Raw genomic sequence first — 26,810 nt, 5'->3', positions numbered from 1 at the left:
GAATTGACATCGACCAGACAAGACATAAAGACTTATTCACATTTAATTAAAATTAAAATAAAATGTGTGCGATATTGAAAAATTGTTGCTATGGATTGAAAAATTGTTGCTATGGATTGAAAAATTATAAAGATTAATGTACAACTAATTCTGTATATGGCCTCACATTTATCAGGGCTGGACTACAATTAATATATGTAGAAAAATTAATGATATTGCATGAATCATGACATCAAAACTATGTTCAGAAATCTTTTGTTTTTATCAAAAGAAAGACAAACATTCCCGGATTTCGAATAACCCGACAATATTTGAAAATCTCCTACTACCACCACAGTAAGAGGAAAATGTTGCTTGTGTTGTGATGGAGGACTTAGCCAGCCGAGGAATTGAACACAGGACGCCTGGGTGGGACCCAAATGCGATGCCAACTCAGCCACTGACCAGTCACAAAAACATAATCCTTTATGCTATGCATAAAACCTTGTCTTATAAACATTAGTTTATCATTAAAAAAATAATAATATTTAACAAGTCATAAATATTTCACCAACAAATGAAGAAATAATACGTCTCGACGCCATCTAGTGAGAAATTTAGCACTAGCAAAGCCTTTCCTACAAAAATAAAGTTGGTTCTTTACTGGTGGAAAAAAATAGTAATTTTTCTCTTATATTGATTGTCAATTGTGCAAAATATGATCAAGAAGTATCAAAATTCTGCTTTAAGGGTGGTAAAAGGAGATGGGGTGGTTTTTAAAAATTGCATGTAGACGGAGACCTTCTTCTTGTTTTGAAGGATAAGTATACTAAATTTTATCAATCTCTGAATAAAACTGTAGATTTGTGTAAAAAACATAGCCACGCTGTTCGGTAAGAAACGCTATTCTTTACATATGTAGAAAAATATTAGTTTCACGTACCGACAATAATGACAACACTATTCTCTCTGATGACATTTAATAGTTGTTCCCTTGAAGCGAATACTGGTAGATATCTGCGTTGTTCTTCTATTGTCTTCTTCCTTGCAAAATCACTTTTGGCCTCTTGTTCTATAAATAAGGCAAAAAATTAAACAAGTTCAATAAGACCTGCACACGAGAAACTTTAGTTGTGACGACAGTTGGATATGTCCTCTATATGTGCCGCGATGTGGCCGCAAACCCAAGTCTCTCGTGTGCGACCTGCCTAATTGAAACTGACAAAGATTTAAAGATTGACAAATGCCGGCAATTAAAAAATTCTATTTTAATTGTATAACTTCATTTTTTATATATTTTTTAAAGTTATACCCACCAATGTAATATATCATTGAAGAAGAAGATAATACCAATAAATCTAAACGAAACATGAAACAGAACAAGACAAATATATAGGAAATATTAGTTGAAGATAATATTAATAAATGTGAATTTGAAATATGAGATCGACAAAAATGATGTAAAAATAATTACGTTAATAATTAATTAGAGGCGTTGTATCGGTAATACTTCGATTTTTCAAGTTCGATTCCCAGTTCGGACCGTTACCTTTTTATTTTTCTGTGTCTTGTTCTGTTTCATGCTTTATTTAGATTTATTAGAATTATCTTATTCTTCAATAATTCAAAATATAAATATTAATATATACATATATTACTCCATGATATTATCATAATGTACCAAAGTAATGTACATGCCTACAGTGAAAACCATTTATAAAGTTATCTCATAAGAAGTTTTCATGCTTAAGAAGTTTTTTTTCCAGTCTCTTGGAAAAATTACAAGAGATTTTCTCTGTAAGTATTCAACAATATTTATGTATTACATATTTGGGCAGTTAGCAGTACTCACCAACCATCATGTGCTCAGCGAACTTGTGATCGCTTTTGTAATCGGCTGTGTCAGTATTTGTATCCAGCTTTTCGTCAGCCTCGTCAGGTGCTCTTGCGATGCCCATTATGTTTCCTGAAATAAGTGCAGAGGTTATTAGTTATTGGGGAAAAGATAATTACCTCACTTTATACACTGCGGTCATAAGCCATAAGCCATCTATATGCAAAAGTCATATTCTAGACCTTTTATATTTATCAACATAATATAGCAAAAAGGAGATTTATTCAGATGAATTTTTCGGTTTATATTTGCTAATTATAAAACGCTTTGTTTTTTTTCTTTTGATTTTTTTTTATTTAATAAATATTTACACGGTGATGCAGTACATTTTTTTTTTACTACCACCACACTAGGCTAATGCCATAAATTTATATAATTTTTTTTTTCTTATACATAAAATTAAGATAAAACTAAAACCTATTTTTAACTGTTCATAAGCAAGAACACAGTATATTAGTATATTTTTTTAAATTTTATGTCTTGTATTCGATTTATATTTTATAAACCATTATAGTCTTCCGTCATATATGAAAAGAGGTGTGCAAAAAAATATTTTTAAAACATTGATACTAAATAAAATAAAAACCTAAATACAACAAAAAATTACTTTGCGATTTGTCACAAGAAAGGCTTAAAACAAGCTTCCTTGCTTCTTCCATGTTTTTAACACTGAAATAAACTTTACACTCAATTTGCTTTATTACAAGGGGTTCAGAATTTCGTAGAGAACAATTCCTCGTATTGCCATATTTATTTATTTATTTATACATTCGAAAAATGTTTTGCCTTTTTGCTTATGGCGGCAGTACAGAAGCTCGATACCACTCGATAATATAAAATAAATAAAAATTATAACCAACGATGACTACCCAAAATTAGACCAGTGATATGTAATTAATTTTTTAATTTTTATAAACCCTAAAATTATGGGATAAATGGTGAAATCTCTTTGGCTTTAAACTGAAGTAAGCAGTTTGTATGTTTCAGTATTAATATTTGAAGATATGATATTAATTAAATGGAATGGCTGAATCGAAAATAAACCGAAAATCTTCATTACACAATTGGTTAAGTAACAATAATAACGTAAAAGGATATATGTAGTACACATAGAACAATGAAATTGTGAAAACTTTAATTCTAAAAATGTATGACTACAAATACAGCCGAAACTAAAGCAGCTTTCTTATTTCATTTAAGTAATGAACGTAGGACGGAGATTATAGAATAATAGTGAATTATTTTTTTAATGATAAACTAATGGTTATAAGACAAGGTTTTATGCATAGCATAAAGGATAAAAAATAATTGTAAGCAATAATTAGTCACCTGAAATATCAATACAGTATTGATATATAAACATGCAGTATTGATATGTAAATATCAATGTATTGATATTTCAGGCGACTAATTATTGCTTATAATTATTTAATAATGAATGTTTGTCTCTGATTGAAAGTGGTTGGGAAATGCTTGTAAAATGCTTGTAAGCATTTATAAGAGTCTCTTCCATTTATAATCGGCATAACAGTTATTATACTAAATATCAGAGTCTATATTTGCTGTACTATTTTTAGAACAAAACACCAAACATTATAATAAACCCTTTACATTTTTGATTTAAAAATATAAAAAAAAGCATTTCTTGTTGGGAGAACTTACCCAGCTTTGATCCTCCTAGTTGCCAATGTTTTTTCTGTGCCTTTTTTCGTTCTTTTTGCTCTCTGAAGACTCTGACAAGAGCGGATCCCTTTCGTGCATTCAAAGCCATGTCAGAAGTTGGATCTCTGACCTAAAAGTGTACAGCGGTTATTGCGGTAATTAACACAAAGGAGAGCAAAGAGTTTGAAATAATGTTAAAATCTACAATGATTAGAAAAACTCAAATATGAAAGAATGCAGAGGATGTATAATAATTACCGGTATCACAGGTTCTGGCTGCTTCGTGAACACAAGCCTTCCATCCAAAAATGGTGGCACCAGATTATGAACCAAGAGATGTACACGATCAGCCGTTTCCTACAAGATAAACAAATATTTTAAAAAACATACTAATCAATAATAGGGTTATTTTATTGAGGAACCGGACGCAATAACAACTTATGATGAAAATTGTAGTCATGAGTAAAAAGCGTTAAGTTTATTGAAATGCGTAGTATTCACTTGTATCTAGTGTTCAAACTTTTGCATGTAGCTCCATCTGTGAAAAACCTACAGAAGTTATATTTACACAGTAGATAAAGAAGGAGTTGGAGATACCAAAAAGGCGATGGGAGCTAAAACAGCTTGTGCACGTTGTTATTGCATCCAGCTCCTCAATTTCTTATTTAAAGTATTGATTGAATTAACTAATCATCATGGCGTTTCTTAGCGAGGGTAGGCAGAGAGGATGAATGGCCAAACAACTCTGTCTTAGCACACACTCTTCGCTTCATTCGCATTGATAATTACAATCATGTCTGATTACGTCTAAAAGGGATTAAAATGAGAATCTAGTCTCCTTCAACAGAAGCAATTTTCCCAATATGTGTGACGAATCAAATCAATGACCAACTCAGGCATGGGGGCTCCATCGATGCCAGAGTCAAATAGCCTCTCAAAAGCTGGGCATACTGTACAGGGCCCGCAGATACTTTAATAGTACACAACTGCTGACTCTGTACAAATCGCAAGTGCGCCCCAAGGTACTTAAAAAAACCCTTGATTCTGTGCAGAAACGGTCGGTTCGTTTGATAGATTCCCCTATCTTAACGAACAAATTTCAATTTTCTGTGTTTCCTCCCTCCTACAACATGGGTCTCTTCAAGACCCATGTTCACTCCTTCTTCTCCCCAAACAGACCATCCACACAGCATCCCAAAAGATGGTATAAGCACCGAGGCAAATTATTTTCCTCAAGATCTCCTTGCGGAGTTATTGTTGCATTCCTACTTCTGTTATTCTGATTCTCAATATGACCAGTCTCAACTACAAATTTAATTAATTTGATCATGTTGTCTTCCTCGGGGATCCCCAACTTTATCTACCTTCCATTTAACATAAAATAAACAGTGTATGGAGATCTTCGGGTACAATAAGGAAATAATGAAAGAGTTTATAACCAGGATAAGTGGATCAGTCAATAATTCTTGTTATTTTCCTGGTTCTTATCTTATTATTATTAAGAGGAAATCCATAACTGGTTTTATTTTACTATATAATACTTATGTACAAACTGATTAAATGTAAACTGTCGATTTTAAATATTAAAAAAATAATAATAATAAACAAAATATATACATTTATAAAACTATACCTGATCTACATCCGGACACCGTTCAAATAATACTATCCTTTTGTTGAAATACCGAAATTAATTCATTAAATATATACGAAAGGCACGAAAATAAATATAAAAAGAAGACTTGCATTACGATTCGATAATTATGTACATATAGTTGGGACCTTTACGGAGAGATTGGTATATAATATTCATATAAAAAAATGGAATAATTCCGTCTTTTCTGTCATTGAAATGAGGCCAGTGCAAAAGGTAGAACTACCCTTCCCGGCGTTAAGCATCAATCGACCGAACGAGTAGAACTAATTTTCCCGGCTGAAGTGTGTTAATACTGTCAGATGTATTTACCTCATCAAATTCCTGGTTGACGTTGATAGCATGGACAACACCACTGGTTAACATTCGATTCCTTTCCCAGAGCTCGTTGTCTTTGTTGATCTGTTGTCTTTTAGCTGAGAGCTTCTTCTTCCTGCGTTGCTCCATCTGTTCCTCTTTCTTCTTAGTGTACTCAGCGCTGGAACTGGCGAAGGGATTTGAGTCCTCATCATATCCTAAAAAATAAAAATAAAAATTTTCAAAATGCATTATTTTTTCGTTTTTGTTTTTAAATTTATGACACAATAATGTCATTTACAGTACTGGTATTCCACAGATATAACAGTCATCAGGGTTTTAAATTCCCATTAACTTGAAAATTTATAAACCAAGCAGAAAATTATTTATAAAAAAATATATTTTATGAAAAAAGAAAGGACGGATTGTTTCACAGAATTAGAACAATTTATCAAATTTCAGAATTAAGGTTAAATGCGACATTCGTTATAATCTATGTGTTCATACATGCAGCTTGCAAAAAGTGTATTTTAATAAAATAATTAAATTAACGCCACCTAACGCGTCGATTATAACATGCGTCGCATTTAACCTTAAAATACTTGTTCCACATTTCTGGACGGTAACACAACTTGAAAAGGACTTTCACAGATCTTGAATGTGAACTTTGAAATTTGATGAATAGTTCAAATTCTGTGAAACAACCCATCCTTAAAATCCCGGGTTATGAAAAACCCGACAATATTTGACAAACTCCTACTATGTACCACCATACTATCTATATAGTGTTCATGTTCGCGTGTATTCTGGTGCATATAGTCTTCTCAATTTACAATATTATTTTATGCGTCTGTCTTGTTTTCTCATACATGCAAATTGTTCGTTCAAACAAAAGATAGATAGGTTGTTAGGTACATAGATACTAGCAAACGTATGGAACCTCATGAATCGATGCTGGGAGTACATAACTAGATTAGTGCAAGTTATATATTTGCGCGCTCAATGGCTCAGCACTAAACTTATTAAATTTTTAAGGGGCTTTTTGAAATTAATATACCTATAGATGTTGGGTACCTAAGTAGTGATGACTATAATTAAAAATACTTGGATGATTTGTATTTTTGTGTAGAGCCATTTTTATGAAAAATAATTTCAAGAGCGATGTGTTAGGTGGTAGGAATTATCAGCGCCTTGGAAATTCGGCGCCTGGAGCGCACTGATCCATATGCGCCCGCATAGGGCCGGCCTTACATGTGCAATGATGGAGGACTTAGCTAACAAAGTAATTAAACCCACAACATCAATTCATCCGAACAAATTCATTTTAATATATGGAAGATAAAAAATACCGTTTATACAGGGTTTTCCAATAAGAGGTGTTATTTTGATATTCAATGGTTTCGTTGCTTGTGTGGCACGTAGCGCCGTCTTGTTGAAAGTAAACGCTGTCCAGATAAATACCATCCAATTCTGGCCATAAAAAATCATTAATCTTCTCTCGATAGCGCAATCCATTCACAGTAACTGTTGCTCCAACCTCATTTTCGAAAAAGTAAGGTCCAATGACTCCGCTGGATCATAAACCGCACCAAACAGTCACACGTTGAGGATAGAGAGGCTTTTCAACAATAACTCTTGGGTTCTCCGAGCCCCAGATACGACAATTTTGCTTGTTGACAAAGCCACCGAGGTGGAAATGGACCTCATCACTCAAGATGATTTGCATTTGATTCACTCAAGTAAATTTTAATAATTTTAATGTGTTGTTGAAGCGTGTATCGTTCCATTTTTATTAATGACGTAGTTTCTACTTGTCAAATGTCAAAAAATGACAGCTTCAAAAGTAACATCTACCGAAATAGCGGGCAAATATACACGGTGTCCGGAAACTCGTAGTACAAGCGGGAAACTGGAGAATCTACACCACATGGGGAACCCAAAAAAACATAAAGTTTTTTGATTTGAGCATTTTCAAAAAAAAAAAAAAAAAACCAAAAAAAAATATTTTTCGGCTATTTTAGATTTAAAGTTTTTTCTGGTGTTTAGGGTTGAATAACAGATGTTTTAACCCTGCAGAGCAGAAATATTTTATGATTACACCGGGTTAAATGAAGGGTGATTTCAAAATAATGCTTCAAATCCGAGTTTCTTCATTTGTTTTACTTTCAAATAGTTTTAATTAGTTGGGTACTTTGATCTTCAGTAATAATTTATAAGAATTTGATTAAAAAAAAAAAAAAAAAAATCAACTTCAAACTCGATTTACTCGATAACGAAAGCTCAAATAAAAAAAAAATATACTACAAAATCGACTCCAAATGTGATGTAGATTCACCAGTTTCCCGCTTGTACTACGAGTTTCCGGACACCCTGTATATACAAATATGTATACCAGATTTTATTTTTGTTTAATTTTCAACATAATTTCTCAGTAATTATTCTGTTTAACATAATACTGTTTCGCTCCTGTGAACCACTGTAAACATAAATCATGTACAGTGGTGCCTCACACAACGAACTTAATTCGTTCCAGGAGCAAGTTCGTTATGCGAAAAGTTCGTTATGTGAAACGCGTTTTCCCATAACAATACATGTTAAAAAAAATAATTCGTTCTGTAGCATAAAATATGGTAAGATGACATAATAAAAAGATAAATTTTTTGTTATTATTTTTATTTAGATTCATCTAAAAACATAATGAAAAAAACACACATTTTTTAATTTTAAGAAATAATCGAATCTTGCACATCTTCATCCATTTTCCGCCGATGGTGCAGTGAAAAACCTGTCCAAAGTCGTTTGTTTCTCTCTTTTCTTCAACATCTGCCGGAAATAATGGACAAGAGTATCGGAGTACAGGTCGTTGATCCTGTTTGCTTCAGCGGAATCCGGATAGTGGGCATTGGTAAACTCCTGAACTGCTTTCCATTTGACCAGGATGTTCTTGATGTCAGCAGTTGGAATTGGTTGATTGTTTGATTGTTGCTCATATCATATATCATATAAAAAAAAATGTTGAGTTTATCTTAAAAGGACGACTGCCGTGATACGTGTGCGATTTAATTCGTAATGAAGAACGATTGCTGCGATACGTGCGTAAGTTAAGCGTACTACGCAGTGACTAACGAGTCTAACGACTGCCTGCGCGGGAGGATGCAATTAATCGGCAGTGATCGTAGAAGATCGGGCGACTTCGTTGTGTGAAGCGAAGTTCGTTGTGTGAAGCGAAGTTCGTTGTATGAATCGTGAAATGAACGAAAAGGAAGTTCGTTGTGTGCAGCATTCGCTGTGCGAGGCGTTCGTTGTGTGAGGCACCACTGTATATTGTAAAAGCCTTTTACGGCGTCTAAATAAATAAATAAATAAATAAATAAATATGTAAATAAATTTTAAATACCGTTGATTGAATAAAATTGTTAAAAGAATAGTGTGATAGTACAGTCAATAGGTGCATCTCATACATTTTGTGCTATGATAATGTGGTAAGCTGAACTCACCGAGAGCTGAGATAAGCAACCACAAAGTGTTTTATTGAAGTGATGGGCCTTCAATCTAGCAATGGGTCATGACTCATTTTATTAATAACGGGAGTCACGGTAACAGCTCAATATTTTCATACGACTCAAAGAGTCGATTCAATCGAACGGGAGCCGTGAGCTCAGAGCGTGTGAGCAATGAGCATACTGTACTCGTCCGATACGACTCGCCAAATATGGCTCCTCTGCTACGGCTCCTTCGATACGGCTCCGTACAACTCTTGGTACCGGTACGCCGCCTCTTACCACAAGAAAAATAAGATGCTTGGTAGTTAGTAGGTAAAGGAACATATGTCCAAGTCCAGATGTCGGACTGTCAGACGCCGTTCACATCTCTGAGTATGTAATAACAATAAATTCTAAAATATATACTGAAAAAAAAGATTAACCATTCAATTGAGCCGTTGTACGGTTTACCGGGAGTTTTACAAATACTGGTCATCAAAAAGAGTTAACTTAATTGTGCGACTCGTTCATGAATGACTCATCGCTACTTCAATCATGTTGTAAAATTTCAGTTTGATTATTAATTGGAAAAACAAATAAAAGTAATTTTACCTTCTCCCATATTGTACCACTCTCTGTCTAGCCTTTGTTCCTCTTCCTCCCAGGTTAACCTTTCTGACTCGCTTGCGTCTTCTAAACGAACACTCTCATTCTTACGCTTGCTCCCCTGCCAACTGTTGTATCTATCAACATAAAGAAACATAATAAACAGTGTTATCAAATAATAATATACACAAAATGAGCCAAAGTAATGAATTTTAACAGCATATTTAATGAAAAATCAGAGATTTGCATTTATTACTTCCATTGAACCTTATATCTATCCAATGTAGTTTCCCCAGGATAGCTAGGTACTTTTATTCTGAGAAATGTTGTTTTTTCTCTAATGGTCTAAAAATATATATATACATATAATGAAGATATGTGAAAATATTCTTAAGTTTTATTATATTTTCCACCTTAACAAGCGTTCTTCACAATAAAAATAAGTCATATTTATAAGACTTCCCTGTAAATATGACTTATTTACAGGAAACACAAAATTTGTCAGATACTTTTTCACAGAAAAAAAACAATGTTTGCAAGTTACATAACAACAGGTTAGAATATTACATAATTTCCTTGTAAAGCGAATAAAAAAATTTACAACATTTCAAACTGAACACTTTTGTTCAGTTTGCAATGTTTTGTGTATTTCAAATGCGCTATATATATACATCTTATTTTATTAATTTTCTATAAAAACATATACAAACTACATAAAATTATAATTTTTCGAAGAAAATTTCTTCTAACTGCTTTTCACTTTGTGATGGCATTCTTTATTTTTTATTAAAACTCAAATAACTTTGTTTACATCACTAAAAAATAAAAAATAAATTTAAAAAAAATAAACAAAAAAAAAAATAAAAGATAAAATTATCTTTCCGGTATACGCATAATAAACATTACTATTTCTTAATAATAAAATTTTAATAAATTGTAATGTTGTCAAAAACACTAACCACGTTTTTTACTTTTTACTCCAATCGTAGAAAAATTGATAGAACTCGATTTCGAAAACACATTCGTTTTGTTTCAGGAATTTGTAAGAAAACTGTAACTTCACTTTTATCTCGTTCATATAATAAAAAAGAGGAAATAATTTTTAAAGTTAAACCAATTGTTAGGATAGTGACGCGAAATATGAATTGAGTCGTGTAATTTCTATACCCGCTATATCAACTTTCATTGATTTGGAGAAAACCGCAAAAAACTGTCACATCTCTAGCGTACATAAGTAAATGCATTAAAAATTTTTATATAATGAATTGGAGTAATAAAATTTCGAAAAGCATTTATTTTTCTATATATGTCTAGCAATAATTAAGTAATTTCGATAAATAAAATGGATATAGCGGATTTTGATACTCACTTCGTGATTTTGAAAGTCAACTGAGGCGACATGGCGGGTTTAGAAACTCACGCGTAGATCATTTTGACACAGGAGCGAGGCGTCAGAGCGGCGGCCATATTGTATTTTGGCAAAATAACTGCTTGTGATTCGTTGAATCCGATATAGCGGGTTTTGATAGTGACTTTCTGTATGATATAGCGGATTTGGTTTCTCACTCGCAGTTTTAACATGGTTTTTGGTCATGATAAGGAGGGTTTTGAAACTCAATTTTAGGCTCCTCTTGTTGCTCGCAAAAATGTGAACAAGATGTCATACTCAGATCATTTTGTCAAAAAATCGGATATAGCGGGTATAGAAATTATAGGATTCAATTATTCATTTTGGCTATTGTTAGGATTTTATTAATGGGATCCAGTATAAATGAGGCATACTGGAAAGAATTATTATTTCTCTTTCAAAAAACTTACATATTTCCGCATGATAAAAAAAAGATTAAAATACTTTTATAAAACATGGACATCCGGTCATATATGACCCTAAAACGCTGGAGGGGTTGCTTCAAAATGCCTAAAATCGATGTAAGTGTGGTGAGTTCCTAGCAAATCCGCTAAGGATTCGCTGTCATTCCAAGTGTCAGTGACATTAACTGAGCTGTTTAAAACTATTTTAATAATAAACACATTTGGCACATTGGGTAAAGTAGCCCCAGAAGCTGTGTGAGGAGTGACTGGCAACTGACTGTGCAACAGACAGACGACATTGTAGTAGTACAGGACTAGGATGCCTGGAGGCAGCTCGATTGAGTGATGGGCTCCCGACATTCATCTGTCTGTAAATTTGTTTGTATGTTCCGTTTCCTTTCAACATTGTGGCCGTTTTAATGTTTCAGTAAAGATTCTTTTTTCAAATATGAAATCGTCTTGTTTATTTGGACTTTCTTATTAGCATTTTTTCAAGTAACCAACAAAAAAATATTAGTTAAAACGCTTGAAGATTATTTCCTGAAAATGTTTTTAAACCAGTGAATTTTCGCTCGCTTTCATATGTTGGTTTACTATGTTTCATGTGTATAGATGTCTCTCAGTATTTCTAAAATCTCTATTCTTAACAATGTATTTTTCCTTTTTTATTTATTTTTCTTTTCCTTTTCAATATGTTGTATTTTTTTAAAAGTGTAATATCCTCGTAAAATGTATTTTATGTGTCTGTACTTCCCGTAATGAGTTTTATCTCAACTCATTGGGAATAATGTGTTACTTACCATGTTTTTTGTAATACATTATAAATAAAAAAAATATATATTATGGCACCTACCTGCCTGGAGAAAGTTTGAAAAAAGAATTGTCATTGATTTTGCAAAAAATCATAACCTTGTATACAGGGTGTATCGGCACGTACCCGACAAACTTTAACCAGCTATTCCTTAGCATATTTGGAGTAAAAAATCTTATGTGCACTTTGCTGTCCGGTAACGTTTTTTTTTAATAAAAAATTTATTATTCATATTTTCACCACATGTCACCACTGTTTTATCCTTTGATAAAGTTTGAAAACCCATCTGGCAAATATTTTATTCGAATTCCGTTGAATAATGCACGTGTGTACCTATATTGGCGCACGTTTACAGTCACAACGAAATAGCACGGCACCATTCGTTTCATTTTTAACTATTATTATTTAGTGTGTGCGAAAGAGCGAAGACGCTTTTTGACACACTTGCTTATAACAGCTGTTTAACACGAAACACAATGCCAATGACAGTGATGTAGTGCGGAAATTTTAAAAAAATTTGTTTTTAATTGAAAAAAAAATGCTACCGGACAGCAAAGTGCCCATAACATTTTTTACTCCAAATGTGCTAAGGAATAGCTGGTTAAAGTTTGTCGGGTTAGTGCCGATACACCCTGTATAATACATCCAAATCAATAGTTATGGTTTTCAAATGCAAAAACGAAAACATGCTAACACCTTCAGTATGGCTAGATGGAAGGAAAATGGATGTTAGTCGTAGCGTCAAATACCTGGGACATATTATCACAGACGACCTGAAAGACATCGAGGATATGGAAAGGCAAAGAAGAGCGATATCCGTTAGAGCAGGTATGCTGTCAAGGCGTTTTTATCTCTGCAGTACAAATGTGAAAAAGATACTTTTCAATGCCTTTTGCACTTCGCTGTATACGTCAGAGCTGTGGGTGGATTACACTTCATCCCAATGGCATAAGATAAAAGTTGCTTACAATAATGCATATCGCCAACTATTCTGCCTACCGAGATACTGCAGCGCCACGGAAATGTTCCTGGAGGGACGAGTACACTCTTTCAGAGCGCTTCTCCGCCATCACATGGGAAGCTTATGGCGCAGACTACGCCAATCTAATAACAAAATCATCGCTGCCATGGTTGCCTGGATGGAGTCCCCTCTGATGGCCCTCTGGAGACGGGAGATGTGCAAATATCCCCCATAAACGGCTGTTCACGATCATTTTTGTGTTTATATAATATCTTTTTTCACTTAAATTCCGCTTTTTTGTGCCTATCGGAATCACCTATGTTATTACCAACCTTAATATTATTTTTATTACTTATTATGTATATTATTTCAAATATGGAATGTATTGCATTGCACTACCCCTGCATACATTCTGGAATAAATTCTTATTTTTTTTAAACTTCCGATTTAGTTGTCCGGGTTAAGTCTTCCCCAAAAGAAAAACTTAACCCTTCCACTCACTTTTCCACAAATGATCAGCTAGTCAATCAACACTATGTAAGTGCATTATATAAGTAAAATAAATACAAAACAATACAAGAACAACAACACGTCAAATCACCAGATATCAAATGGGAAAAAAAATTCACCGTCTCCAGATATTTTCATATCAGAGGGTTCGGCTCGGTAGAACTTCTAACAGGGCCTATAAATCCTACTGATCCCTCAACATAAATATTTAAAAAATCTTTTGTTATCCTACATGTATTCAAAATGACCGACTTTTGCATCTTTATATATAAATTTTTTGATAGATCTAATACGCCTAAATTTTTAATTAGAGAGCTAGGTATAATGCCAGTAGCCGAAATAACGAATGGTAATATTTTTATAGTCTGAGAATGCCAAATTCTTTTTATTTCATTTCCTAAATCTGTGTATTTTCTTATTTTTTCACTAACAGATTTTTGAATATTACAGGAATTTGGAATAGCAACATCAATGATATAAGTTATTTTTTTAATTTTGTCATGTAAAACTATATCGGGTCTATTATGACTAATCGCTCGGTCTGTTAGTATAGTTTTATCATAATATATTTTATAAAATTCGTTTTCTAAAAATGAATTTGGTTCGTATTCATAATATGGTACTACATTACGGCAGTCAATCAAGTTATGTTTAATTACCAAATTTTGGTGAATTATTTTTAAAACTTGATTGTGCCTAAATGTATACTCGGACGGTGCTAATATAGAACATCCCGATATAATATGTTCTATAGTTTCCGGAAAAGCCAAACATTTTCTACACAAATCATCAATTTGATTTGTATCTTTGATTATATGCTTTCTATAATTTTTAGTATTAATGACTCTATCCTGAATTGCAAGCATAAATCCTTCTATTTCTGCGCTCAACTCTCCAATACTCAACCATTTGTTTGACTTAATTTTGTCAACATACGTTTGGTTGAGATAATTGAAGTGTTTTGCGTGTAAAATTTTATTTGACCAGGAATCTAATAATTCCTGATTGGGATTTATAAAAATGTTGGCATTCTCATCGTATAAATTTAAAGGTGTAATATTTCTATCTGCCTTGCAAATTATTTCGTGCATTTCTGAGCTATGAGCTTTCCTATGGAAAAAAGTTCTTAGCATTTCTACCTGATTATGTTTCAAAGAAGTTATTTTGACTATACCTCTACCTCCTAAATTTCTAGGTAAATTAACTCGTTCTATAGCTGAATTTGGATGATGGCAATTAAACTTTGTTAGCGTAGTTCTAATTAATCTTTCTAAGTTATCTAAATCTGTATTAGACCATTTAATTATGCCAAATGAGTACGTTAATAGAGGTATTGCCCAAGTATTTATTGCTTTTACTAAATTTTTAGCAGATAGATTGCATTTTAAAATTTTCCTTATCATAGTTTGAAATTTAATCCTAATATCATTTTTAATACTACTATGGTCTAATCTATTTGATTGTGGGTATCCTAAATACTTATAAACCTCATCCCTTTTCATACTAGTAATTTGGAAATTTCTAAATATACTCTCGTCCCCATCTACAATTTTGCCTTTCTCTATATGGATCGTTCTACATTTATCTAAACCAAATGTCATTTTGATATCATCTGAAAAGTTTTTAACTACCTCGATCATTTTCTCTAAATTTTGTTCAGAATTTGAAAATAATTTTATATCATCCATAAATAATAAATGCGAAATTGTACTACTCTCCCTTGTATTACCCTTAACTTTTATTCCAAACTTGCTTTTAATTAACATTTTAGATAGAGGATTCAATGCTAAGCAAAACCAAAGAGGACTCAATGAGTCTCCTTGAAAAATCCCTCTTTTAATTGAAATGCCCGGTATTACTATTTTCTTACCTTTTAAATTGATAAGTAAATTGGTATTCCAAAAGGACATAATATTTTCCAAAAAGCTAATAATAATGGGGTTAATTTTATATATTTTTAATACTTTGATCAGCCACGAGTGCGGGACACTATCGAAAGCCTTTTGGTAGTCTATATAGCAAGTATGTAAATTTGAGATATTATTATTATTTATTATTATTATTATTATTGAGACAATGTTTATTTGGACAAACTGTATAATTCCTTATTTGAAATTTAAAAAAATTAACATAAAATATATGGTTTATAATTAAGTAGGAAGGCATTTAAGAACCTTCATCTAAATCTTATGATTTCAGAGGAAATTTTAGTTTTGATTTATTAAATGAGAGAAAATTAGAAACATACTTTTTTTAATGTGAGGTCTACTGTTCACAGAAATAATAGACAAAAAAATGAATTAAAATTTGACTTCCACTCACGAGGATGGCCGCCAATTTGCTCCAGCCGTCTAAATAAGGTTGAGAACTAGGAAAAATGTTTGAAAATGATGAACAGATATATTTCTTACTTGAAAGCTGGCGTCGCCCTCGGAGTGTCTTCATACAGCTTCCCCTTGCTGTCCCTCAGAGGCTTTTTGTTGCCCCCCCTCCAGTCTCCCCGAGACTTGAAGGATCGCTCCGAGGAGCCGTCCCTGGTATGGACGTTAGGGGTCGGGTAGTCCCAGCTGGATCTCTTCATTGGGGCCTTGAAGTTGTCATCATCCTCGTCCCAAGCTGTCTTCTCCGTCGGATCCACGACTTTTAGACTGGAAGCAATACATTAATAATTATTTAGACAAAGGTGGAAGAGTTCTTTGCAGAAATGGGTGACAGGATAACTCATCAAAATAACAATTCGACACATCTATAAAAAGTGTTATAAAGTTATGAAAAGTGATGAAACAAAAACTAGGTTAAATAGGTTACATATGTAACTATTTAACCTAGTTTTTGTTTCATCACTTTTAATGACTTTATATCACCTTTTAACCCTTAAATGCATGATTTATTTATTTTTCTGGAAAAATATATATTTTGTAGATATTTACATGCATATGCAAGGAAATATAAAGAATTTTATTTTTTTGTAATTTTTTAATGATATTTGATTAAAAAAAAATTGTTGCAGGTTTACAACACCATTTATTTAATAAAAATTAATATGAATAATTTACGTATGAAAAAAAAATAAAAAGCCTAAAAAAATTTCTCAAAACTAATAAGTGTACTGGAAAAATACGAGTTATTACATATAAGTATTGTATTATTGTATCTACTTACCTAAGAAAATCAAAATAATAACAGCAAAACAAAACTGTAATTCTAACCTGCAACCAATTTTCGAGAATCTTCACTTTGTTAAAGAAAAAGTGACATTTGACATTCGCGAAAGAAAAAAAAGGTGATGCCACTCGATAAAATATATTACCGTGAACTTGATAATTCTAAAACGGCATGCATTAAGTATACACCAAAGAGTTAAAGGTGGTTTGAACGGTATGTTGCAGTTTTGCAACAGTATGCATTTAAGGGTTAAAGGTGTGTTGAATTGTCATTTTAAGGAGTTATCATGGAACCGCAGGAAAGTTTGTGTCGTCACAAAATAATGGAAAATCACTTTTTTTTTAAATCTACAACTTTGAAACAGAGAGGTTCCATCGGGCATCACATTTGAGTAGCTTTAAAAGGTGGTAACAGTAAAATTGATGTGAATGAAAAATGCCTGCATAAAACAAAAATATCAGTTTTAGGGAGGCTGCCATACTCTGGATAAGAGATAAGATAAGAGAGTGGAGAAAACTATTCAGTTTTATTTGGCAGTGTATATTGTTTACTATTTGTCCATAAACATGAACTTTATTTTTGTTTTGACTATTTTCAGTTATTTTTACAAATGTACACATTCCCAATCACTGTAAACATGATAATAACCAGGTATAAATGTATTTCTTGCGGTCATTCAGGCTCAGGAAAAACAATTTTCAAGACATTAGCAAATCTTTAACCTAGTTTGAGGTCTCATTACTTACCTGGGGGTTCTGGGTTCATCTTTGAACCGTGGATAGTAACCGCTCCGACTGCTGCTGGCCGAAGAGCGATCGCTGTGTTCTCTCTTCCTATCACTTCTATCTCCTCTCTCACTCTTATCGCCCCTCTCACTTCTATCATCCCGGTGTCTCCTCTCGCTTTCTCTGTGTGAGTATCTCTTGTCCTTGTACCGGTCCCTTTCCCTGTCATATCGGTCGTCGTCATGATCCCTACGAGACTCACCGCTCTTCTGATTGTCCTGCTTAGAAGTTATGTAAAAGCCCTTCTCTAAGTTATCAAGCTGCTTTCTGAAATATTGAAAAGAATAGTTTAAATTATTACCTGATGAAAATTGCACAGATAAAAATGCATACCTACACAACTTATAATTAAGAGATTAGAGAGAGTAATGTGGCGTAATTTGCGCAAAGTGAGAAAACTATTAACCTAAGATAACATATTATATAGCAATGAATAATTTGTAACTGATGATCAACGTTACTGTCAGCTGTGAATATAATTAAGATACTAATTTGAAATCATTTTGCTTTTTCATTCAAACCCTTCTTACAGCTTCTTTCTAAACTACTTTCACAGCTTCACTTAATTGGGTCGCAACATAATTCCCTGGCTCTACAACATGAAAACATATTCCAAAAAATCATACTTTTGCAGACGTTGCACCATTCGTTCTCTAGCCTCTTCTGATAAACCTCCGGTATAAGTTGGTGTCTCTTCATTCCCAACTCTGTAATTTCTAGATCCCTTCGAGCCTGAATCGTCGCCTCTCTTGATGTCATCTCCATCGTCTTGGTTGAATGACATTAATCGATTTTTTTCTTCCCTCTTAGATGCTGCTAGTTTATCCAATCCAAGAAGAGAGGCTCTTGGAGTTGATACACTCGGTGTCGTTGTTAATTTCTTTTTTATAATCAATCCCCCTTGAACCTCGGACGTTCCCTCTAGTCTGTGGACACCATCGTCATCGTCATCAGCCATTTTACAGTGATTTGTTTAAAATCTTGCACGGAGTATTAGCTCCGTTGAGCCGGAATAATATCAAACAAACAATTCGTTTTTCGTATGACATACGAAAACGTCAATTTCAAAATTATTTAGGTTATGTTTTGGGTAATGCCATAACCATAGAAAATTAGAATGCAGAATATCGTTGGAGGAGTGTTGCGATGTAAAAACATTAATATATTCCTAAAGTGAACCACAGATATATAAAAAATTTAAAAAATTAAATTATTGAACTGACGACTGACTGTTGAGAGCGATCTTTTCAGTGATGCCGTACCGCGAAGGAGAAAATCTGTAAATAAACTAACTACCTAACCATCTTGCCGTTTCGGACCGCCAAACAACTCGGTCTTGGCACACACTCCTTACCTCATTCACATTTCATTCATCTATTATTCTGACTCTTGACATGGCCCGACTCAAGTATCTGATTCACTTGATCGTGCCATGTCTTCCTCGGGCGTCCCCGACTTCTGCTACCATTCACAATTGCATCGTATATTTTACTAACTCTCCTTTCTTCGCTCATTCGCTATACATGCCCAAACCATCTAAGTGTCCCTTTCTTGATCTTACTCCTTACGCTTCCATCAGCCTTGCACTCTTTGCGGATCTCCACATTTATTACCCGATCATATATGGTTTTACCACACATACGCGGATCTCATTTCTACAGCATTCAGTCTACTTAAATCTGTAGATTTGGGTGAAAAATATCGGTATATTAGATACGAAAATCAGTAGAATTTCAGAATGGATTTGTGCGTACCCACAATATTTTTTTGAATCTATAAAGTATCTAAGGAATCTAATAGAATAAGGTGGGACGAAAAGCCATTAAAAAAGAAAAATAAGAGGTTGCCATAGACTAACGTCATAGATGAAAATAATAACAAACTAATTTAATTTTTGACATATGATTGGTGTATTTATGCATATGACAGTCAATTTCTTAAAGATGGCGTCCCCGCTCGAAAATCTGGAGACTCAACTAGAAATGTTTATCGAAAATGTCAGGCAAATAAGAATTATTGTTAGCGATTTTCAACCACAAGGCCAAAGCGTATTGAATCAAAAAATGTAAGTTTTTTTTAATTAGCTAGTCGTTTCAATGTTTCCTAGAACACAGTTAACACGAACGTGTAAATATTTTGTTGTTTCACTTCTTTCAGTCAATCGCTAATTACTGGACTGCAAGAGGTGGATAAATTGAAGGGCCAGGTGCAGGATGTCCACGTTCCACTGGAAGTATTTGAGTAAGTTTGAGAAAAAAATTACGATGTTTATTTTATCGACGTACCTACATGTTTATCATAATTTTGTATTCTTGCTAGAACTTTTTGTTTTGGTGCTTTATCGTTAAAATGTAGGTAAACTTATCGAATTCCGCTACATACAAAGTTTCTATAAACAAAACAATACTTGATTTCAACTAAAGTAAACATGCACGAAGTAGGTTTTAGGGAGTTATTTTTGCGTATTTCCTAACCTTCCAACCTGACATTGAGAATTTTTTTTTTAACATCTCCCACGACATAAATAGTTATGTATAGTAATAATAGTAATAAACCAAGTGTTTTTATAATTTTTTTGCATATTAAGCATGCAGCGGAATTCAACAAGTTTATCGGCGGTTTTAGACACAGATTATAGTGTTTAATTCTATTTGCAGTTATATTGATCAAGGAAGAAATCCCCAGCTCTATACAAAGGACTGCATTGAAAAGGCACTAACTAAAAATGAAGAGGTCAAGGGAAAGATTGACTCCTACAAACGTTTCAAGGCCCATCTATTGGTGGAATTATCTCGCACTTTCCCCAACGAACTCAACAAATACAGGGCTCTTCGGGGCGATGAGTAAATTTCACTTTAGTTACATTATTAGTATTAATATTCATAATAATGCTAGTGATGTTGATTCAATAAGATCTTATTTATGTATGTAATTATATCACAGTTTCTCATTCAACTATGTTTTAATCTGTAATGGTCACAACTTTCCCATGTAATTTTGAAGGTCTGATTGAAAAATCTTGGCTAGTTCTGCAATTTCTTACAATAACACAGTAAACTATCTCCTCAATACATTTTTCTTAGTTTTGGCAGTGAGAATTGTGAACCAATAATAATTAATATAAATTGTTTCTCCTACTGAAAAACTTGTGAATTCTTACCTTTGTGGTTTTGCTATTGTTACAATATTAGGAAATGTGTTCACGTAATAAAAATAAATAGTTTTATAAGAAAATCTTTATTAATAAATTATATTTAAAATGTTTTACTTAGCATCAAATTCTTAAAAATGGAACCCAAATTTCATCAGTTCTGTTTCTTCCATTTTCTTAGGAAAATAAATAACCCATCACTTTGTAAAGCACCTCCAGTTGTGCCTTTATTGCTCTTCTAAAGTGGCTCGCGTCCTTTGGGCATCTCCTCATGCTTATAGTTGCCCCACACAAAGCTATAGGAACAAATGAAGAGGCTATGCGAGGAGAGATTGGACTAAGATTACTGAAGTAGCGAACCATGATGATGTTGGAAAAAGAGGATAAAAGTAATAATTATCAATACATGGGAATAATACATCAATTGGGAACATAATGCAGATATAAATGCCATACACACATTAATTCTATAGATAATAAGAAGGTTTAGTACCAACTGAAAATATCACAGACACTGTTGGCTTCAGCACAAATATGGTATTTTATGCCAAAATGAGAAAATGTTACATACTTTAAAAATTGGTACAATCTGATATTTTAAGAAATACATTTACAATTGAGCCCTTATGCGGTAAAAGTTTTATCAATATAACGCTGTTTTAAGTAAACCCATTAAAATTACGCGCCATATATCCATCTACGTTCACAGCAAAACTCGTTTTAAAATCTCAACTACAGATGGCAGAACAGGGCCTATGGTAATGGCCAGTAGCGTGCTCTTAGAAAAAATGGTAATTTTAATAATTGAATAAGGATTCAATGATTAAAATATAAAATACATAAAACATGTTGTTTATTAATTGAAATACCTAATCTATTTATATAAAGAAGAGTGTCAGTGGCGGACGGGCGGCATTTTTTTGATTTTTATACGAATCTAGTTTTATTCTGAGATTGATAAAATTTTGCACACTGACCTTCAAATAAGAGGATGTTCATTTAGATTCGAAGTCGTGTTGAGTTAAAGTACTATTTTAGATGATAGAATAAAATTCTAAGGGTGAGACTACTCAGTTACAGATTGAGTTAAAGTACTATTTTAGATGTTAGAGTAAAATTATAAGGGTGAGACTACTCAATTATGGGTTGACTTATACGTTAGAGAGAATTGTAAAGGTAAGACTACTCAGTTAAGGAGTGATTTAAAGTACTTATATTTTAGACATTAGAGGAGAATATAAGGCCAGCGCCACACTTGACGGAAATTCCGTCGCGGATCTTTCGCGACGGAACGCCAATACATGTAATTGCATATAAATTACAAATAGCGGGCACACTACGTGGAAAATCGGTCGTTCCGTCGCGGACGATCGGTCGCTCCGTGGCGGACCGCCGACTCTCGAGTCTGCTCCGCGCACCGATCTTTCGTCGGCGGAAGATCGGCAACGTCGCATTCCAAGTATTTGTATGCATCGCGCCACATTCGGCGGATAACACGCGGCGACGACGCACGCACAGGATGTTCGACACTGAAAGATTTATTATCGAAGTGCAAAATAGAGTTTGCCTTTGGGACTCTAGAGAAAAGCCGGATAGAACGGCAAAGAAACGAGCATGGGAAGAGATTGCAAAATTATTTTACGACAATTGGGATAGTGAAATAGAAACAAAACAGCGAGAAATTGGTATGAAGGTACAAGGTATGAAATTGCCCAATTTCTAGTCGAAGAGTATTTATGGGATGAACCCAATATTTACGCTTTCTTTTTCTTTCTTCTTCTAATGCCTCATAAATAGCTATCACTTCTATCGGATCCATTACGACCACACCGTATAAGCGTTGGCAGTCGACTGATAATCCGCCACTGAATATTCAGTGTGGCTGCAACGTATGGTAACGGATTGACTCCCGCGGAAGTTACGCGACGGAATTTCCGTCAAGTGTGGCGCTGGCCTAAAGGTAAGACTACTCAGTTACGGATCGAGTTAAATGAACTTTTTGTTTTGACTTCGGTGCATTCGATGGGTTTTACTATACATTACGACGTATTATATTTAACATACATACAACTACTTATTAACGAAATAGTATGACAAACGAAACCAGCCAAGCAGTGCCGCATGAAGGCCTTAAAAGCCATTATGGCATTGAATTCTGTGAGTGATATGAAAAGGGAATGACTTTTCAAAGAAAATTTAGATAACAATATGGAATTATTTTGAACTAGCAAATCGCCCATGCATTGTAAAATAACATTTGTATTATCATTTACATAATATTATCTGTTTATTGAATTTTATTAAATTGTAAAATAGGGGCGTCAGAATGGGCAAAGACTCAGTTATTTATTTATAGGATGATTTGTATAGCGCCGCTTTTGCGAGATATCACCTCAGGGGCGCTTTTTAGGTCCCCACAGTTAGGCCCACGGCCCACATTACCATAAACGTTTCAAAAAACACACAATATTATTGTATCAATAAAAAAAAATCGTATCCGCTTTTCTCGTGTTTTGAGAAAACGGTATCTGAAAATTATTTGACGAATTTTAAACTACTTGTCAAAAATCAAACAACTGCAATGTACACATGTTTTTTTTTCTGTAATCTGTATAAAAAAAATTGTTACTTTTATAAAAAATACATTTTACATTCAAAATATATAAAATTTCTTACATATAATAGCAAAGAAACATTATTTAACAATAATTGTGAAATTAGATAATGGCAGACGTGGGATTTTTACGTAGCGAAATATGTTACGATTATTTCAAAAATACGCTAAGGACAAAAGATTAAGTTTGCTCATTTCTTTAGAGATCATTAATTTGGACTAAGTTTTCATTCTTATCTTCTTTAAACTCTCATTTACAAAGAACCGAGTCTCTGTAGTACAAAGGATTGTTCCCATTGATGTTAACCTTTAATAACATAATACATAAATATGCACTCGAAGTACGTATGCACGGCATTCGGAGTGTGAAATACGCTTTTGGATCTGTATAACTAAATTGTTGTGTATTACACTCGGTAGAACCAGTAAAGGTTGAATTTGGGAATCTCACTAATATCCATTCTCATTCCAGTTATCTACCGGTATGTCCATAGTCTTGGAGGGTTCCAATTTAAAATCTTTCCAAATGTCGTTAAAAATCTTCTCAAATTGCAAAACTAACGCTGCATCATTAGTCAGTATCAGGTTTTCATAATTCCCAGTAGTAGCTTGTGTCGTCCAATTCATAGACCCGTACATCACAAATCCATTCTTGTGTTCTGGTAGCACTTTTCGGTCAGCTTTGATAGATTCTTCCAGTAGTTCTGCCTGTCGAATTGCACCATCGATGATGCAGAATTTGTGATGCATTATATTTTCCGATCTCTTGGACCTCAATGGAATACCTTGAAAAAGGATGGTCATATTAATTTACATATATTAAAGAAATCAATGTGAACACATGTCACACACCCGCAAATACACCATCATTAATCAAAATATGTCAAACTGGGTTAAAAGCTTTACATTTTTACTATGCGTTCAGATCATTGATGTATGGTTCAGATATAATATAAAGTGAATCAAGATTTTGACACATTATGTGTATTCAATTTGAATACGTATAGGTAATGTATTCTAGTGTTTTGAACAGTAAATAACTGAGGACTATGCGTACAGCTATACAATTAGAGGCGCTATTGCGTACTAAAATCTCATCAAAACGTGTTCCACTATTAGAATGCGATAAACGGTGCGGGTAGACTGGAATTGGTAGTTTTAGTTAGAGCATTGGGAGTGTTGGAGGTAGTGGAAAAAGTGGAACCTATTTTTTAACTTCATGTTTCATTTAGATATAATACATCAATGGCACCACAATAATTCGGAAAAATTCAACACTAACAAAAAGTGTATCCAAAGAGAAAGTTCATCATCACTTTTGATATAATATAATAATAATTGGATAATTTGTACGGCGCTGTTTTTTTAAGTGTGACTTATGGTTTTGTAGTTGTGGAAGTGTGATATATTAGCTCGTTAACCCATAGATTAATTTGAAAATCCAGATCCCTATCCAGAGCGAATAGAAATTGGCAGTTTTCATTTACCAATTTCTGTTGAAACTGGTTTATATTTATCTCAACTATTTTTTGGGTAATTAAGTCGTGTCGCGCTTCCTCCTTCTTTAGCCCAATTGTAACTCTATTGTAACCTCACCATTTTTCTTATAAACGACGCATATATCCAAAAAGAGGTTCTCTTAGAGCTCTCATTGGCAGGACCATACACTGACTTTTTTGTGCAGTTTTGATAGTTGACTGATTAGTTTTACTTATTGTCATTAGTAAAAAGTTATTAGTTAAATCATTATAAGGCAGCATAACACTCTTTTGCCTTCTCAATGGTGTACAGCCTATAAAGGCTGAAAAGCTGTACCTACCCTAAGAAAAACAATGAACCATGAAGAGAATTTAAAGGTATTAGAAAATTGAATAAAATGTGACTAATTTATAAAAAAAGGTCACAACTTTCACACTCATTTATTCAGTTGGCCACAACAATCAGAGGAAGAGGAACATAAAATGGCCATCTTTAAATAGTATAAAATAAAGTCGTCATCCGCGTCTGTCTGTTTGTGTGCTTCATTCTTCTAAACTATACAACTGATTTTAATAGGGTTTTCACTATCATTTAGAGAATTTCTACCGTTTTTATACCGTTATATTGTACATATATATAAACGGTGACCGGATAAATCATCAAAATGATAATTCATCATATATTTAAAAAGTTATGTAAAGTCATGGAAAGTGATGAAACAAAAAATTTATTTACTGGGTTAAGTAGGTTAGGTTAAGTTAGGTTTAAAAAAGAAAAATTCATCGTTTTTAATGATCTTATATCACTTTTTGAAAGTGTGTTGAATAGTCACCGTGTTGAGTTAGCATGGAACCATATAAACCTTATATTTATAGAAAGTAGAGAAAAGTCAATGTTTTGTAATCTAGTCGAAAAAAAAATATTTTTGGGCGCTTATTAACGCTGGCTAAACCTTACGAGATACATCAAAATAATACACTACGGAATTGTAGATCATAAAAAGGCATACAGAAAAGTTTACGATGGTATATGTCTATCTCTTAAGGATAACCCCCAGCAATGCCTGGTACACGTCAGCTAGTTTTCAAATATTCAATGGACACTATTTATACCCGAACTTGAGAAACTAAATATAGCATACCTTTGGTCATGTACGCCACTGCCTATCTCTAATGTTTCATCAGATTTACAATATTTTTAATCAATTTTGAACTCACCGGCACAATACAACCTTCTAGATGCAGGCAGGCTTTCCATATCCGTTATAAACCTTACTGAGACTCCGCGTTTACTCGCGTTAACAAGGACATCTAATATTTTACGACAAGAAACCATATAAACGCACAAATCAATCGAAACTCGAGCTGCTTTTAATCTAGTGATCAATTTATTAAAAGAATGTTCGGTACATGTTTGGTTGGAACAACTTTCGTCTAGTGACTTGCCGCAGTTATAATAGTCCTCATAAAAAAATAATACATCGTTTATCTCACGGTCCATAAACTTTTTCTTTAGTTTGTTAAAAATTGTATATAATTCATTGGCCAGTAGAGTAGCACTCACGATAGTGAGAATTTTAGGCAGCATGTTAGAGAAATATCGACAATCATCCATAACAATCGACGCCAAAGACCAAAAGTGACCGAAATGGACAAAAAGCTTTCAAAGGTATGTCGTGGTATGTCGCATAAATAAACCAATCATTGGTATGTCGTATGTCAAACTCAAACGTCAAAATTTGAACACAATAAAGCGATCTATGGTTTTACTAATCTATGGTATATTAGCCAGAGCTTATGCCTGGTTCAGACAGATCGTTTTTAGTTGAACGACAAAAATTGAACAAGATTTATTCAGACGTTTCAATTTAACTCGAATCGATATTGTTGTGCGTCCCTTTAATTTCGGACCTTATACGGAACGAACTTTAGGATATAAAAAAGCGCAA

General features: G+C 33.5%; 3 protein-coding genes across 3 annotated transcripts in view; 1 reads left to right on the top strand and 2 right to left on the bottom strand.

Moving 5' to 3' along the window:
- Positions 1 to 18,686, bottom strand: part of Prp16 (ATP-dependent RNA helicase l(1)G0007) — a 204,964-nt gene extending 186,278 nt beyond the window's left edge. The window contains exons 1-9 of the mRNA XM_089633211.1: positions 18,245 to 18,686; positions 17,580 to 17,885; positions 16,080 to 16,316; positions 9,581 to 9,711; positions 5,502 to 5,704; positions 3,794 to 3,892; positions 3,536 to 3,665; positions 1,832 to 1,945; positions 923 to 1,051 (exon numbers count right to left, since the gene is read on the bottom strand). Coding sequence (XP_089489337.1) covers positions 923 to 1,051; positions 1,832 to 1,945; positions 3,536 to 3,665; positions 3,794 to 3,892; positions 5,502 to 5,704; positions 9,581 to 9,711; positions 16,080 to 16,316; positions 17,580 to 17,885; positions 18,245 to 18,576 — 1,681 coding nt within the window. The 5' untranslated portion in view covers positions 18,577 to 18,686. The remainder of the gene's footprint in view (positions 1 to 922; positions 1,052 to 1,831; positions 1,946 to 3,535; positions 3,666 to 3,793; positions 3,893 to 5,501; positions 5,705 to 9,580; positions 9,712 to 16,079; positions 16,317 to 17,579; positions 17,886 to 18,244) is intronic.
- Positions 18,687 to 19,517: 831 nt separating this feature from the next.
- On the top strand, positions 19,518 to 20,762 carry MED10 (mediator complex subunit 10). Its single transcript, XM_089633716.1, has 3 exons — positions 19,518 to 19,683; positions 19,776 to 19,859; positions 20,276 to 20,762. Exons 1-3 carry the CDS (start codon positions 19,520 to 19,522, stop codon positions 20,463 to 20,465), a joined length of 438 nt encoding a protein of 145 aa, XP_089489842.1. The 5' UTR covers positions 19,518 to 19,519; the 3' UTR covers positions 20,466 to 20,762.
- Positions 20,763 to 20,877: 115 nt separating this feature from the next.
- LOC149422303 (mitochondrial cardiolipin hydrolase-like) lies at positions 20,878 to 26,585 on the bottom strand. The gene is made up of 2 exons (XM_089633717.1): positions 26,080 to 26,585; positions 20,878 to 24,168 (listed from the first exon to the last, which is right to left on the bottom strand). Exons 1-2 carry the CDS (start codon positions 26,474 to 26,476, stop codon positions 23,834 to 23,836), a joined length of 732 nt encoding a protein of 243 aa, XP_089489843.1. The 5' UTR covers positions 26,477 to 26,585; the 3' UTR covers positions 20,878 to 23,833.
- Positions 26,586 to 26,810: the final 225 nt, after the last annotated feature.

The sequence above is a fragment of the Hesperophylax consimilis genome, chromosome 7, assembly GCF_061612785.1.
Source record: "Hesperophylax consimilis isolate HC1 chromosome 7, BYU_Hcon_1.0, whole genome shotgun sequence".
Taxonomy (NCBI): domain Eukaryota; kingdom Metazoa; phylum Arthropoda; class Insecta; order Trichoptera; family Limnephilidae; genus Hesperophylax; species Hesperophylax consimilis.
The sequence above is the reverse complement of the archived record's forward strand: the minus strand, read 5'-3'. Positions and strand labels throughout refer to the sequence as shown.

Coding starts and splice junctions, on each gene's coding strand:
- MED10 (XM_089633716.1), top strand. CDS start 19,520: ATGATTGGTGTATTTATGCATATGACAGTCAATTTCTTAAAGATGGCG. Junction 19,684..19,775: donor AGCGTATTGAATCAAAAAAT/GTAAGTTTTTTT, acceptor CACTTCTTTCAG/TCAATCGCTAATTACTGGAC. Junction 19,860..20,275: donor GTTCCACTGGAAGTATTTGA/GTAAGTTTGAGA, acceptor TTCTATTTGCAG/TTATATTGATCAAGGAAGAA.
- LOC149422303 (XM_089633717.1), bottom strand. CDS start 26,476: ATGGATGATTGTCGATATTTCTCTAACATGCTGCCTAAAATTCTCACT. Junction 24,169..26,079: donor TAGAAGGTTGTATTGTGCCG/GTGAGTTCAAAA, acceptor TCCTTTTTCAAG/GTATTCCATTGAGGTCCAAG.